At 46.8% G+C, this 16,557-nt stretch overlaps 1 protein-coding gene across 4 annotated transcripts in view; it reads right to left on the minus strand.

The window, feature by feature from the left end:
- Window positions 1-425: 425 nt before the first annotated feature.
- Window positions 426-16,557, minus strand: part of JMJD1C (jumonji domain containing 1C) — a 176,971-nt gene continuing 160,839 nt past the window's right edge. For all 4 annotated transcript variants that reach the window (XM_042459927.1, XM_042459924.1, XM_042459925.1 and 1 more), the window contains 4 exons: window positions 15,316-15,455; window positions 13,331-13,507; window positions 2,039-2,170; window positions 426-1,620 (listed from right to left, as the gene is read on the minus strand). In XM_042459927.1, coding sequence (XP_042315861.1) covers window positions 1,531-1,620; window positions 2,039-2,170; window positions 13,331-13,507; window positions 15,316-15,455 — 539 coding nt within the window. In that variant the 3' untranslated portion in view covers window positions 426-1,530. The remainder of the gene's footprint in view (window positions 1,621-2,038; window positions 2,171-13,330; window positions 13,508-15,315; window positions 15,456-16,557) is intronic.

Below are 16,557 nucleotides of genomic sequence, written 5' to 3' on the forward strand. Positions count from 1 at the left end.
CCCCTGTCAACTGCAGTGGCTACTTACCAGTAAATGGACCAGGATTCGGTAAGTAGCTACATAATTACTGTGGTTATGTATCAGCATAGTGCATAGACATTTCTGGCCATTAACTCAGCTTGTTATTCCAGTTGGCACATGTGCATAATATTACTGTCAATTTATAAATACAGTCAATAGTAACTCACCTTGGTTCAAAGCCTGTAGCAAATTGCCTCTATTACCAGTAAGGGGGGAAATTTAAAGTAAGAAATCTGACAGTAAATTGTATAAGTGAATGACTTAATTACTAATTTTCTAGCATAATAGTTTGTCATAAGTTTGTTAAATGCAGTCTTCCTTACTGAATATTATTATTCAGTTTTTTTCAATGATGCTATGGTCATGTATTTAAGAGCTTTAATTAAAGACAATACATAACAAGAAATGATTTAATTATTTTATTCTTCATTAAATAAACTTTCTTTGGCTCAGCCAGTTGAAATGTGTTCTAGCACATGTGAGCAGTTTCATATGAAACCTGGAGAGGGCAGAAAGATCCACACTAATCAAACACAAAACAGTCTAGTCTTTTACAATAGTTAACATTACAAAGACATATCTGCAATCACTGTGAATGTATGAATGGACTCAGACATGTGCATCTTTAACAAATGTGCCACAAAACATGAAAAACACACACAATGAGACAACATTTGATAAAGTCCTTTTAATGGAAAATGTAAAACCCCTTTTAACTTTCAATGTACAAAGCATGTTTAACACTTGCACTTTTAACAAATTAAAGCAAGCCAATGTTTAAAAAAATACATCATTGAATGTATATATGTATATATTTACATAGCATATTAAGTTTAATATTTAACTTTAAAAGTTCACATAAATTTTTACCAAAATGAGACAAATTTTAAATAAATTACACCTTTTTGAAAATGTTTAATTGTACACTGAATAGCTTCAATAAAATACTGAAGTGTCTGTAATATCTATTTTATATACTTTATATTGTACAAACTTTACAGTTATTTGGCAGTAAATTTTCAGATAATGACATGACTGCTGTGCGGATTCAGCAATATCCCGATGCAGGCAATAGCTGGTGTTTGTGTCCTACTCTCACAGTAACTGTCTCAATGTAGTGAAAAATATCCAAGTTATTTTAACCAAACTGTACAAATCACATTTACATTTGATCAACAATAGAGCATAGAATTCTGTGTTTTCCAAAAATAAATACATCTTAAATTTCTGACAATTTGAAAATTTAATTTACACTATAATACATAACAGCAGTGTGCTGCTTAGAGTTTTCGATTTCTAAAAAAACCTCACAAGTTTTAAATCACAACAGCTGTGATGAGAAGCTATTATGTTGTAGTGTCAGTAGCAAGTAAATACAAGAAACATATTTTCTTGGCACTGATGGTTCGTGCAGCTTATATTAGTGAGCAGATCCTTTACCATAGAGAAAAGTATGATAAAGAATCTGAAAAATTCTGCAGACCCAAATAGGAAAAAATAAGCACATGCTTAATTGTCTTCTCCATCTTCTGTTTCGTGTTCATGAATCTTCAAAGCTTTCACTATTTCCTTAACTGCATGATATAAGATATTTTTAATCTGAAAAAAATAAATTCAACGAGATAAATGACTGAGCACAGCACCAGAGGATGTAAGAGAAGATATATGAATAGAAGACCAGTTCTTTAAATTAGGTACTTATAAAAGAATGACTTTTATAAATAAAACATAGTTCATGGACTCACATTTGCCCTAATCTTTTTCTAAAGCAGAAAGTAATATATGCTTTAGTCTAGATTCACCTCTGTCTCTCTGTCTTAAGATCTCACTGGGCTACTTTACATAGGAGAGGAAGAGAGAGAAAATACACAAGCCCAATGTGCATTACTCATACCAAATACAGAAAAGCTAATATGATTGTGAAACTATCACATCTAAAAATGATTCCTGCTGTCACTCATTCTAAATGGATATTAGTGAGGAATATTTCACCAGAAATGAAGAATGCATTTATTACCTGCAGCTTATCATCATAATTGATTTCTTCCTTTGAGAGCCTCAGTTCTTGTGTTAAGTGGAATGACTGTACAAGGTGTTCTGGAGACACAAAGTCTTCAGTTACTTGAATACAGCTATGAAAATTCTGTACCTAAGTAGAACAAAGCAAAAAATATTCCAAATTGTTCTTGGGCAGAGATAAGAAGCTGGCTGTATAGGGAAGAACAGATTACTCACTTGTAACTGTGGTTCTTTGAGTGGTCATCTGTGTCCTCACATAATTGGGTACTGCGCCTGCGCAGAGACTCCATTCGAAGCTGAAAAGCTGAGCAGATTGGCGGTAGCACCACCCACTCCCATGTACTGAGCATGCCCAGTCCTGCCAATCTACCTCCTTCTTGAGTTCAAGTCCGCCGCAAAAACATGGCAGGGACCTGACTGAGGGGAGGTAGGGCGGGATTTGTGTGAGGGCACAGATGACCACTTGGAGAACCACAGTTACAGGTGAGTAACCTGTTCATCTTCTTCGTGGTCTCTGTGCCTCACACAACTGGGTGACTAAAAAGATAACCTAAGGAGGTGGGAAGGTCACTGCAAAATAGAGGAAAGGACAGCACAACCAAAACTGGCATCTCGATGAGATCTGGAATCTAACCGGTAGTGTCGAACAAAAGTAGAAGTTTGGGACCACGTGGCTGCCTTGCAGACATCAGGTAGAGGGACGCCTCTTAGGAAAGCAGCAGAGGAAGCAACAGCCCTGGTTGAGTGTGAACATAGACCAAGAGGAAGAGGGCGTTTGGCCAGCTCATAAGCCAGAAAAATAGTCTAAGCAATTCTGCACAAAGATTGGTGCAGAAACAAGGTGGCCCTTTCTGGATCCACCATAACAAATGAACAACTTGTTAGTTGAACTGAACTTAGCAGAACGTTGGACATAAAACGCCAAAGCACGGTGAACATCCAGCATGTACATAGTCTTTTCGAGAGGTGTAGACGGGTCTGGGTAGAATAATGTCCTGAGAAAGGTGGAAAGGGGAAACCACCTTAGGGAGGAATGAGATGTCTGGTCTGAGAACCACTTTGTCTCTGTGGAAAACAAGAAAAGGCTCATCAGAGCGCAGCGCCATCAATTCATTAGCACGTCTGGCTGAAGTAATGGCCACAAGGAAAGACACTTTTAGTGTCAACAGTCTTAGAGAGGCCGAGCCCAAGGGTTCAAAGGGAGGCCTAGTTAATTGCGTAAGCACCAAAGATAAAGACCAGGTCAGGGCCAAAGGAGGCATCGGAGGATAGAGATGATGGAGGTCTTTGAAGAACCTTTTCATAGTCGGCGAAGCGAAAAGGAGAGCTGATGGTGAACCGGGAGGTTGGTTGGCGACAATGGCAGACAAATAAGACTTTGAGAGAGAAGGAGGCCAAACCTTGATCACGAAGGTGTAAAAGGAAGTGTAAGGCTGTAGAAAGGCTCACAGGACTGGAGGGTTCCATTTGTAGGAATAGGGATCGTTTAGTAAAGTCTCTTCTAGAGACTGACAAGACCCTGGGTAATTCTGGAGAGTTTAAGATGCTCCAAGCTGTCAGATGTAGACTGAGGAGGTCTGGATGAAGGGCTGCTCTGTGAGAGTGAGACAGAAGGTCCAGCCAACTCAAGAGTTTGAAGTAATGACCTCTGGATAGGTGGAGCAGGGGTGTGTGAACCAGGATTGCCTTGGCCAGAATCACGTTGGCTGTGTCCCTGGCCATCTTGGTCACAACCTTTGCTACAAGTGGTAGTGGAAGGAAGGCATAGAGGAAGTTGCGGTTCCAACTGCATAGGAATGCATCTCCCAGGGAGCTGTATCCCCTGCCTGCCCTGGTGCAGAATTGTGGGCACTGGGCATTGTCAGGAATGGCAAAGAGGTCCAAGGATGGAGTCCCCCATTGGGAGGCGAGAAGTTGGAAGACTTGAGCAGACAGCATCCATTCGTGTTGAAGGACCTTGTCCCTGCTGAGAGAGTCCGCCAAGACATTGTCTTTGGTAGTGAGATGAATCGCCACCAGGTGGATGGAGCGATGATGGCACCAAGTCCAAAGTTGTTGGGCCAGATGAAGTAGGACAGAGGAATGTGTGCCACCTTGTTTCTTGATATAACAGACTGTTCTTGTGTCGTCTGTTACCACTTGTACAACTCTGTGAAGGAGATGGGTTTGAAGGCATGAAAGGCCTTGATCACAGCCAGGAGCTCGAGGGCGTTGATGTGCATCTCTCTCGATAACGAGTGACGTAGGATCCCGAGAAATGAGGTGAGCTGAATCTGTATCCGTCCCGGTCTCAAGTTGAAGGGGACCTGTGGACTTTGGTTGGCGACTGCCTTTGAGGAGGTGGTGGCGAAAAGGAGAGTGTGTATGTTCTCAATGGAGTTGCCAGGATCTGCGCCGGTACCGTAGCTGGAAAAGGAGGCAGTGTAGAGATTGTCGTTGGGACCAGAGTAGTGACAGGTGATGGTGTAGGCATAGAAGGACAGGTTGCTTACCTGTAACGGTATTTCTTCGAGTGGTCATCTGCGAGTACATACAAATGGGTTTCACTGCGCCTGCGAAGTGCTGCTCGGAACCTTCTGGAATCACTGGGCAGAGTTTACTCTGCAACATATTGAAACTTTTTGGCGGTAACTCCGCCCACCCGTTATAAGGCCCCTGCCTTCCTGCTCTTTTCCCCAGTTCCGCAATTTTTCCGCCAAGCAGGCGATGGAAAGAGCCAATGAGAGCAGGACACTGAGGGGACGGACGGGTGGGATTTGTATGTATTCACAGATGACCACTCGAAGAAATACCGTTACAGGTAAGCAACCTGTCCTTCTTCTTCGTGGTCTCTGCGAATCATACAAATGGGTTTAGACTGACAAGCTTAGGTATGCGGCGGAGGGAGTGTCCTGAGACCAAAGCTATGGTGAACCAAAGGTATATTTATTACAATAAAACACCTTGAACAATAAAAGAGTCAGTCTTTTTGTTCATGCACAGATCAACATAGCAATAACATTGCTAAACCTGAGGCAACAGAGGTCATGCAAGACCGATCCCATAGAACTTGTGCAAACCAACATTCAACAAAATGTAAACAGAATCAACTGTACATAAGTTGAAAACACAACCCTCAGTAGTGCAGTCAATGCAACCCTGAAACCAACACAGCCCTCCCGAAGGCTGTGTCTCGGATGGCCCTGGTGTCCAACCTGTAGTGTTTGATAAAAGCTAGAGGTTGGGACCAGACAGCAGCCTTGCAGACATCCTCCAAGGGAATCCCCGACAGGAATGCAGAGGATGCTGACATTGCCCTTGTGGAATGAGACCGAACCCTGCCCGGGAGAGGTTTGCCCAATAGTTCATAGCAGAGGTGGATGGTACCAGCCACCCATTTGGAAAACCTCTGCGTAGACACGGGCAACCCCTTCTTCGGTTCCGAGTAGCATTGGAAAAGTCTCTTGGACCGACTGGAGGCAGCAGTTCTGTCCAAATAAAACGCCAGTGCTCTCCTGACATCAAGGGAGTGCAGGCGTCGCTCCGCATCCGAAGTCGGGTTGGATGCAAGAGTGGGCAACACAATGTCTTGGCACATGTGGAAGGCAGACACAACCTTCGGCAAGAAGGTAATGTCCGTACGGAGGACCACCTTGTCCTTGTGGAACCTCAGGAATGACTGGTCCCTCCGTAAAGCACAGAGTTCGCCCGCACGGCGGGCAGAGTTGTTGGCCACAAGAAAGGCGGTTTTCCAAGTCAATAGTCTCAAGTCCGCTGTGGCCATAGGTTCAAAGGGCTTGGATTGGAGGGCGGACAGTACCGTCTCCAAGCTCCAAGCCGGCGTTGGTACCGACACAGGAGGATACAGGTTGGCACAACCCTTCAGGAACCCTTTCACCAAAGGGTCCTTGAAGAAAGAAACCCTCCCCCGAACTGGTATTTGGCACAAATGGCAGATAGGTAGCATTTGATGGATGTGAGGGACAACTCCTCATCCAAAAGTGCCATCAAAAACTCCAGCACCACTGGAGTGGACACCTGAGCAGGAGACAAGCCCTTTTGGCCAAGGAAGAGGCCAAATCTCCTCCACTTCAGGGCATAGGACCGCTGGGTGGAAGGTTTCCTCGCAGCCAGGATCACTGTCCTCACCGACTCCGGCAAAGCAGTCAGGGCTGTATCCTCCAGGCTACCAGCGGCAGGCTGTCGATGTCCGGGTGGAGAATCCGTCCGTCCTGGATCGACAGCAGGTCTGGGTGGGGATTGATGCGGAGGAAGCATCTCCTGGAGAGGTGAAGAAGGGATGCAAGCCAGGGCTGTCTCGGCCACCACGGGGTGATCAGGATCGCATGCGAGTGGTCTGTTGTCATCTTGGACACCACCCTGATGATGAGAGGGAACGGAGGGAAGGCATAGAGAAGCTCCCCCGTCCAGAGGAAGGCGAACGCGTCTCCGAGGGATCCGTCCATTCGCTTCCTGGAGCAGAACTGGGGACAGTGGCTGTTCCACCTGGTCGCGAAGAGGTCGATCCGGGGGGCTCCCCACCGATCGAAGAGGTCGCTGACCGTCTCGGGATGGAGCCTCCACTCGTGGCACACCGATGGAGATCTGCTGAGGCGGTCTGCCAACTCGTTGTCCTCCCCGGGGAGGTGGATCACCTGGAGGAGGACGCGCCTCTGGATGCACCAGTCCCAGATGCGGAGCGTGAGGTCGAGCAGGGTCCTGGACCTGGTACCACCTTGCTTGTTGATGTAATACATCACGGTGGTGTTGTCCATCCTCAGGAGGACCACCCTTCCTGTGACGGCGAACTCGAACGCCCTCAAGGCCTTTTCCACTGCGAGCATCTCCAAAGCGTTGATGTGGAGAAGCTTGTCTTGTGCGGACCACCTGTCTTTGACGACCAAGTCGAGCAGGTGAGCGCCCCATCCCTCCAGGGATGCATCGGTTGTCAGAGTCAGTTGTGCCTGGGGCTGATGAAAAGGCATCCCGGTGCAGACGTTGCAGCTGTCGAGCCACCATCTGAGGGAAGCGGCCACCGGTCTCGGTACCGTGAGCCACTTGGACGGAGGGTCCTCCAACGGAGAGAAGACGGAGAGGAACCAGGACTGGAGAGGCCGAAGGGGTGACAAATGTTGTCGATGCCATGTGGCCCAGGGTGACTTGGACGTCTCTGGCTCTCACCCTTCTGTTGTCAAGGCCTGAAAACGGTCCGGAGGAAGGAAGGCTAAGCAGTTTTCGGAGTCGAGGATGGCCCCGATGAACTTGACCTGCCTGGTCGGTGTGAAGTGGGACTTTTCCCTGTTGACGACCAGCCCGAGGGAGTCCAAGAGGCGCAAGGCGAAGGAGACTGCCTCCTGCAGCTCGCCTTGGGATTCGGCTGCAAACAGCCAGTCGTCCAGGTAGGGAAAGACCATGAAGCCCTTCTGGTGAAGGTATGCCACCACCGGTGCCATGCACTTTGTGAAGACTCGTGGAGCCGTGGCCAAGCTGAAAGGAAGCACGTTGTAGTGGTACGAGGTGGAGCCGACAGCGAAGGCGAGGAATCTCCGGTGGGACTCTCGGATCCCGATGTGGAAGTAGGCGTCCTTCAGGTCGACGGTCGCAAACCACAGGCCCTGGTGGAGTAGAGGCAGAATGGGAGCCAAGGTTACCATTCGAAAACGGCGGTAGTCCAGGAACAAATTCAATTGTCTCAAGTCCAGGATGGGCCTGATGCCCCCATCCGCTTTCGGTACCGTGAAGTACCTGGAGAAAAAGGCCCGAGGACATTGGTCGGGCGGCAAAGGGGAGATTGCCCCTTTACCAAGCAAGGCGCGCACTTTGTCGAGAAGGGTGTCCGAGGGGGGAGTGGACATGAAGGCTCCAGTTGGTGGGAGCTCTTGGAACTCGAGGGCATAACCCCTACGGACGATGTTGAGAACCCACGAGTCCGATGTTATGGAGGCCCAGATGTTAACAAAGGGCCTCAGAATGTCCAAAAAGAAGAGGGGTGAAGGAGAGACGAAGCGCGCTGCGTCCCTTCAGGTTCTCTTCTTCCCCTGGTCGGTGTCCTGCCGGCGGGACTTGCGGTACCGAGGCGGGAAGTTGCGACGGCCAGAGGAGGAGGAAGACTGCGAGGGGAAGCGGTGTCTCTGGGAGCCCTGCTGCTGGGACTGTCGATCCCGGGAGAAGGTCCCCTGTGACTGACCTTGCGGCTGCCACGGGCGCTGACGCTTCCGGAACGGAGAAGCTGGTGCTGAGGACATGCCATGCTTCTTCGCCGCCGCCTTCATCCTGAACTTCCTGTTCAGGCGGTCGTCGGTCTCGGCGTGGAAGAGCCCGGTGCCGTCGAGGGGCATGTCCTCGATGGCCGCCCTGACCGTGGGGTTGAGGTCCGAGGCCCTCAACCAAGCGTGGCGTCGAAGTGCCATGGATGCAGACATGGCCCTCCCTGAGCAGTCTGCCATATTCCTGGAAGTGGTGATGAGCCAACTTCCTATGGAATGAGTCTCGTCTCTGATCTCCACCAGCTGCCTCTGGATGTCATCTGGGACGTCCGGGATGAGGGGAGAGATCCGTTCCATGAGGGTCTGGATGTAGGCCCCCATGCAGGCGGTGTAGTTGGCGGCCTTGACCCCAAGGGCCGATGCCGAGTAGGCCTTCTTGGCCAGTCCGTCCACCTTTTTCGCCTCCCGGTCGACAGGGGAGGTCGCCTGCTTCGGGACGAAGCTGTGTTGGGCTCCCTCCACGATGGCAGAGTTCGGCCTGGGGTGGTCGGCCAACCAAGGACAGCTCGCCGGGGCGACTCTGTAGAGTGACTCCACCTTACGGGAGGGCGCCGACAGGGTGGCCGGGGAGTCCCAGGACCTCTTCACGATGGTCTGGATTGACGGAAGGAGAGGCAGGCAAGGTGGAGTAGGCACTCGACCGTGCACCCGATGCTCAACCGGGTCTTCAGCGTCGTCTTCCGCGGAGGTGAGCTCGATGTCGAGAGCCCTCGCCATCTTGACGACATGTTCGGTGAAGGACCGGACGTCGTCCGACGGGGAAGACGGCTCCGGATTATGCATCCTCTGGGGTGAGGCCGGCCCCGAGAGGACATCCTCGTCCGAAGGTGCTTCAGACGGAAGCAAAGGCTCGTCGTCGGAGTCCAGATCAGAGGAGAGGGGGTCCGTCACTCTAACCTGGGATCTCGGGTGGGTTGGAACAAGGTCCGCCGAGGATCGCGAGCGCCTGCGAGGTGGAGACGGCGAACGCTCGTAGACAGATATGGTCGGGACCGATCTGGACGGGGTGCCTTGGTCTGCAGGATGGGGGTTCAGCCTGGTGAACTCCTTCATCGCTCTGTCCTCCGAAACCGACAAGTAATACCGGCGCGATTGTGTATCGAAGAACAGGTCCGGTATCTCATGCCCGCGGGGCTGGTCTTCCTCGTCGTCGGTTCCAGGATGGGAGGGCGACCGGTGTTCTGGCGAGCGAGGAAGAACGGTGTCGTCCGTCCCGTGGACAAAGTCCATGGTGGGCAGAGGCGGTGGGGTGTCCGGTACCGGAGTCCGTCGACCTCCCGGCGTCGGCTCCGGATCGCGTGGAGCTGCCGAAGTGGAAGCGCGGGCCTGTTTAGACGGGGAGCGCTTCTTCTCCTTCACCTTCGGTGGGTCGGTGGTGGGCCAATCTTTGGAGGACTTGGGCTTCTTCGGGGCAGGATCACGACCCGACTTGTCGTGGTGCCTCTTCTTCCCAGGCTTGGGAAGCTCCTCCGCTGGGAAGAACGGATTGTCCGGGAGGTCGAGGAGGACAGCAGCCGCTGCCGACGAGGAAGGTCTTGGAGACCTTGTCCCTTCCGAAGGCACCGCCAGCTCCTTAGGCTTCGAAGCGTGGCGAGATGCCTTGGATGCCTTGGATGACGAAGGCGAGACGAGATGGACCTCCGGCTCGGTAGCCTTCTTAGAATGCGAGCCGTCCGACCTCCTCGTCGGTTTGGAGACCGCCTCGGTACCCTCAGTCCCCGAAGACTTATGGGGGCGCTTGGAGGGTTCGTCGGTGGCGCTGAGCGGTTTGGAGCCACGGGCCACATCGGAGGTGGTGGAAGGAATTGTCCTGGCCGGGACACACACCACGCTGGGAACAGCGGCCCTCCCCGATGTCACGCTGGACACACTGGCCCGAGAAGATGAGGCGGGGGGCGCGGAAGGTGGGACAGAGGACGACCGCGAACCCCCCTTTTGTACCTTGCCGAGGGCAATCGCCGAAGTGAGCCGGGACTCACGGTTCTTCCGGGCCTGGGACGAGAGGGATCTGCAGAGCAGGCAGGCCTTGGTATCATGGTTCTTGCCAAGGCACAGCAGGCAGGAGGAGTGCGGGTCCTGGACGGGCACCTTGCCCCCACAAATGTCGCACTTCTTGAAGGGTGCAGGCATCTTCAAAGTCGTCAAAGCCAGAGGAGAATCCGTAAACGAGGTCAACAGTCCGAAAGTCCGAAGTTACCAGGGGTGGGAGACAAAGAATGGTCAAGAGTACAGTCCGAGGTCAAAAAACGAAAGTGATTCCAAGCAAGCGAAGCAAGCGAAAGTTCCCTGAAGCAGCTAGCGCGGCGGAAAAAAGGAACTGGGGAAAAGAGTGGGCAGGCAGGGGCCTTATAACGGGTGGGCGGAGTTACCGCCAAAAAGTTTCAATATGTTGCAGAGTAAACTCTGCCCAGTGATTCCAGTAGGTTCCGAGCAGCACTGCGCAGGCACAGTAAAACCCATTTGTATGATTCACAGAGACCACGAAGAAGAAATAGCCATCAAGGTTGAGTCCAGAGCCTCCGATGCCGAGTCTAAAACAGTGACTGGGATGGGGGATGGCAAATTCATCTGCCGATGTCGAGGTGGGCATGAAGAAAGCCAACGTGGAATCAAGCTTAGCCGCAGCTGAAGCTATTGATGTCGATGCCAGAGCAGATAATGAAGAGGAGGTCGGCGTCGGGGCCGAAATAGGGGGGGGGGGGGGCAGCAGCCACCTTAGGTTTAGGTTTCTTCTTGGGTTTGTCGTGGGAAGTAGGGGAGGAGTCAGGCCTTTTCTTGGCTTTCTGAGGTCTCTCTGCTGGAAGACAGAGGGGAACTCATGAGGCAAAGAAGACTCTGAAGAAGATGGTTACGACATCGAGGCTATCGATGTTGATGTTGCTGATGCAGGAGCTGCGGTCGATGTCGAAGTCGACATTGTAGCAGGTGTCGACGTCGGAGGCTTTGAAATTTTGAGAATTCGTGGAAGTTTGTGAATGGGAATTCTTCCCAAAGGATCTACAGCCAAAATGAATTTTTGGGCAACAGAGAGCGAGCGCTCCCACAAGAAAGATTTAAGTTTGGAGGCTCTATTCTTGAGAGTCACCGCAGTGAAAGTTCTACAATGGGGGCACCTATCAGAAATATGGGCTTCCCCTAAGCAAAAAAGCCATTTAGAATGACCGTCATTGAAAGCAATTTTTCAGTCACATTTGGAGCAATGTTAAAACAGGGTAGCCATAAGAGGCCCAGAAGTGGTGGGCCTGTCCAGGCTGGCAACACTTTGCTCTCACAAAGAATCAAATTTTTTAGAGGGCAATGTTTGAAAAAGAGGGAGTAAAGAAAAAAAATCTACCGTACAGTAAGGGAAAGGAAAAGGTGAGAAATCAAAAAGTCTACCGTACAGTAGAAATCTACTCAGTTCAGGAGCAAACCAAAGGAGATGTTTCTCTTGCGGCAGATGAAAGAGAACTGAAGGAGGAGCTAGATTGGTGGGACTTGGAATACTCAGTACATGGGAGGGAGGGGCTTTCGCCAATCTGCTCAGCTTTTCAGCTTCCAAATGGAGTCTCTGAACAGGCACAGTACCCAATTGTGTGAGGCACAGACCACAAAGAAGAAATAAAGGTATACACAACAATATGGCTTTGTGGCATCTTACAAAGCAACAACATGTTGTGGCACAAGCTCTAAATTCATGCTACAGTGTATATATTAAGTCTTTAAGGAGTTGAATTTAGACAAACATCTTTTCTAGACAAACATCTTTCACAGCACAGTTTACATTATAATTATTTAAAATATTGTCTTAAAAATTGTTTCTACTTAGTATCACAATTATTTAGAAAACAAACACATAAAATATACTACAATTTAAGTCAAAAGCATTCAAATACATAGGTAAATATATGTATATATTTTTATTACTTTCGCATCACAGTAACACTTTGCACCTTGACCATGTTGAGTATTTTGTGTACATCAAGTAGTAGCAATATTAAATAACTCTATTTAAAGTCCAGGTTATAACACAGTAAAATGGGGGAAAAGTCAAATCTGGAAGGGATGGGGGTGAATATCTTTGCAAGACACTGTATGTGCCAACAAAACAAGGCATTTTAAAAGCATAGTAAGGTATGTTTCAAATGGCCAGTAATTAAAACTGTACTAGGGATCAGACATGCACCACTTAACTTTTACAGCAACTTCACCATTCTCATAACAGCCTCCTTCTAAACCAGTGGTCCCCAACTTTTTTGGGCTGCTACTCCCTTTTCTCTTGGGTGACAACTCTAGTGCCCCCCCCCGGGCATATTTTTTGATATTAGGTCTATTGTTCTACTGCAAACTCAAAACATCCAAAAGCCAATCACTGTCGCTACTCCCTTTGCACCCAGTCACCTTGGGAGATGTGACCAAGCAGTTAGTTGAGCAGCAACTGAGAAGTTTCTTGCTTGTGCCAGTTTTGCAGCAAAGGCCAGCACAGGCAAGGGTCTTTTTGGTTGCTCTTTGACTGGCTGCTCTGTCACTACCCCCTTTGTGCTGTCATCCTGGTAGCAGCAACTGTGATTGGCTGTTTTGAGACACTGCTGATTTCATTTTTTAACCATGTCATTTATACTGGAATATTACTTATTTTTTTCCATTTATTTGTATAAATGCATGTCCTTTCCTCAGTTCCAGGATTCAATATTCTTTTATGTGTTCACAAATGAATACTTCATTATTTCTGCTATAAATTAATATTACTATGGATGTTCATATAATGTGGTGCATGGGGTGCATATTGGGGTGGAAAATGCCAGTCCTTTGTATCAGATGGTCTGACAAACACTGATCTACAGGTAATGAATAGCCAAGCCACTTAAACTTCAGTCTAGGAATAGTGTATCTGATTATTATAAAGGCAATCACATATTTTGTGAACTATTAAACTCAACTTGCTATATTCTATTCATGCAGAACAAGTAAAAATTATTTTCAGAAAAATAGACCTACTGCTTAAATTATTAATACACAGTTATACAGGAGACATCAAAGTAGGTTCTCTTCCTTTTTTTTTTTACCTGGTGAAGTGCTCCTGCTGGCAAAATAATAGCATCACCAAGGAACTGGATAAGAGTACATGTTTTCACTCCATATTCTTCAAACAGCCGTTGACGGAGTTTTTTGTTCACATACCAACTCTGATCACGGATTGGATCATGTTCCGGTAAAACATCTAAACCTTGCTCTTTTCCTACCTGTAATATAGTGGTATATAATATGTTCTATGTTATGTATCAATCCCATCTGAAGAAACTTGCCAAGAAAACACATGATAGGTTCACCTTAAGTCAGAAATGACCTGAAGGCAAACAACAACAACAACAACAACAACAGTTATATACTCTAATATATTCATGTATAAATCTAGAAATTTTAGTACAAAAATGGACCCCAAAAAACTGGGTTGACCAATCCACGTTAATATAAGTACTATACTTTAATTATTATCAGAAAAATAAAGGAACTATCCCCTTGTCAGAGTAGACTAGAAAAAGGCAAGAGCGTAGTTCATCCTAGGAGCATGTAAAAGAAGCAGCAGCCTTGAGAGTGACCACAAACAGTTATGCTTGCTAGAATTTTCTAAGTTCTTTGGCATTATATTCCTTTGTTTCATCCTCTGTTACATGCCCTTAAGTTTCACCCTCGACCTATCCACAGGTCATATCAAAATCTATAATTCTGGACCCCAAATTTGCCCTCAACTTATACAAGAAGACAACTTACAATTGAGTATATAAGGTATACATTGGTATACTTACATGCTAATCTGTATCTGTAATATATAAAGAAAAGTGACGTGGAAATTCTCTTTCCTACCTCAAAGCAACCCTTTAATACATAAGTGGTCTTGATAATCATAAATTAAACATACATGTGACATATCTCTGACTACAAGCATGCCACAGTAATAAAAAATTTACTAGACAAATGTAGCACACTAGTCCTTGCTGAGGCATTCATTTTTCTAACCAGTTAAGCCAAACATGGTTATAGCTCCTTTTCAGACTTTCCCTATTTACAGAGTGGTCAAGAGCAGAGAGGGAGGGGCCAGAGCATGCATCTCTGGCTCCTTCTATGAGGTCACAATAAAACAATGCCTGAATAGAGCTGCTATGGATCTGTCATCCTGCACTGATGTGACAGCGGGTATTTTAATCAAGGTAAATATTCTGGATATAAAATGGATGCTTTCTTGTCATTCACATCTACAAAAAATCTCTTTCTATAAAAGGCATGGAGAGAATAACCCATGAGTGAGTAGATTGCTTCTCCATGCCATTCAGAGGATAACACATTGACAAACCTGAGAAAACTGAGTACTTCTTCACACAAGACAAGTTTTCAGAATGTATTGTGTATGTGTATGTACCCCATCACATTAATCTCACTATATGAACATGACATGTGAACTCATCACCAACTAGGGAATCTATCTGTATGCATATGCAGCACTCCCTCCATAACTGTCATTCTTCGGCCTGTGAGGGAGTGAACAGGCAGACCCAGCTCCACTAGGGCTAGACTGAAGAAAGAGCCCTCCTTCCAGTCCATCTGCCTTGGTCCAGTCCTCAGAGGGAGAGAATAACCACTGAACCTCATCCCCTTTCCCACCACCATTCCCTTCTCCTTTTGTCTCATGTCTTTTAGATTGTAAGCCTGAGGGCAGGGAACCGTCTAATTAAAAATAATAATTGTAAGTCGCTCTGATAGCCATTAGGGCTGAAGGGCAGGGTATAAATACCATAAATAAATAAAAATAATAAATGATACAAATTTGTGGTCCAGTGCAGCAGGATTTAGATAATGCTCTGCATAAACAACATCTAACTACAGCAACACCATACTTAGTTTACAGCAAATTATTGAGAACTTGGGTTTAGAGATAATGGCATACTTCTAAAAATCAGTTCTGAAAAATCATATTCAATTCCAAATTAATATACACCAATTTATAAGCCTCATATAGAGTAATATAAATGCATACAGCTATTAGAAATCTAACCTTCTGTAGAAATTCCCTTATCTTGTCGGCATCCTTGCTAGCATAAATATGCCACAGAGCACCAGGTAATTCACTTGAATCCTTCAGTCTTTTTCTTAAAAAGTCATCTAAATCTTCTTCTTCAAACTTCTTGAGTACCCCTGAGAATTAACAAATGAAATTAGTTACCAAAGATGGAGAAACCTTCTTTTATATCTAATGTTATGCCTCCCACGAAGTCCTGCCACCCATAGTGTGGCTGGTGGTGACCATGGGCTCCTGGAAACTATACCAGTAGAAACGAACTTGTGGCAGGTTCTGCCCAGCTGATGCAGCTTCAAATGCTGTACCTAGTGGCGCATGTTGGCTGTCCAAGAAGCAGCCTAGCAAAGCACAGAGACCCCCATCACTTTCTCACCACTATCAACGGGTCACAAATTGGTCACAGAAATTATGAACACACAATAAGAGTGTGAATAGTGTGAGCAATATAATAATTTGCACTGCAGGGGAGATTACGTGCTCTGCTGAAACCATGGTTTTTCAAGGTACATACTATATTTAAAAAGGCCTAAATATCTTCTAAGCCACCAAATCCTATCTAGTCTAGGAAGCTAAGCAGGGTCAGCCCCATTTAGTACTTGGACTGGAGACTGCCAACATTCATGCTGTAGGCTATATTTCAGAGGAAGGAACTGGCCAAACCATTTGAGTATTCTTTGCCTAAAAACCTCCTATAAAATTCATTGGGCCACAGTAAGGTGACAGGCGACTTGAAAGCATACTATCTATTTATCTAATTTTTCTCTCTGGAGCCAGACAGGAAAAAATCCATATAATAATGGAACATCTATAAAATATGTAAGTTGGGGCTTCTGAGGACTGAGAAAAGTTATAAGCACCTCTGTTATCCACAGTGACTCTTATGTATATAGTAGTAGTAGTAGTAGTAGTAATAATAATAATAATAATAATAATAATAATAATAATACTTTATTCTTATATACCGCTATTCCTTTTTCAAGATCATAGTGGTGTACATGTTAAAAAACAGTATAAAAACAGCAAAAACAGCGTTAAAACATCAAATAACAATCTAAAAACAGATAATAAAACATCAACTCATAGGGGGGAAAGCTTGACGGAAAAGGAAAGTTTTTAGCATCCTCTTAACTCCATCAAGGGATGAGGCTGTGCGGAGCTCGTCGGGTAGGGTATTCCATAATCTGGGGGCTGAGATTGAAAATGCCCTCTGTGTTGCAC

Source organism: Sceloporus undulatus, chromosome 3 (genome assembly GCF_019175285.1).
Source record: "Sceloporus undulatus isolate JIND9_A2432 ecotype Alabama chromosome 3, SceUnd_v1.1, whole genome shotgun sequence".
Classification (NCBI taxonomy): Eukaryota; Metazoa; Chordata; class Lepidosauria; order Squamata; family Phrynosomatidae; genus Sceloporus; species Sceloporus undulatus.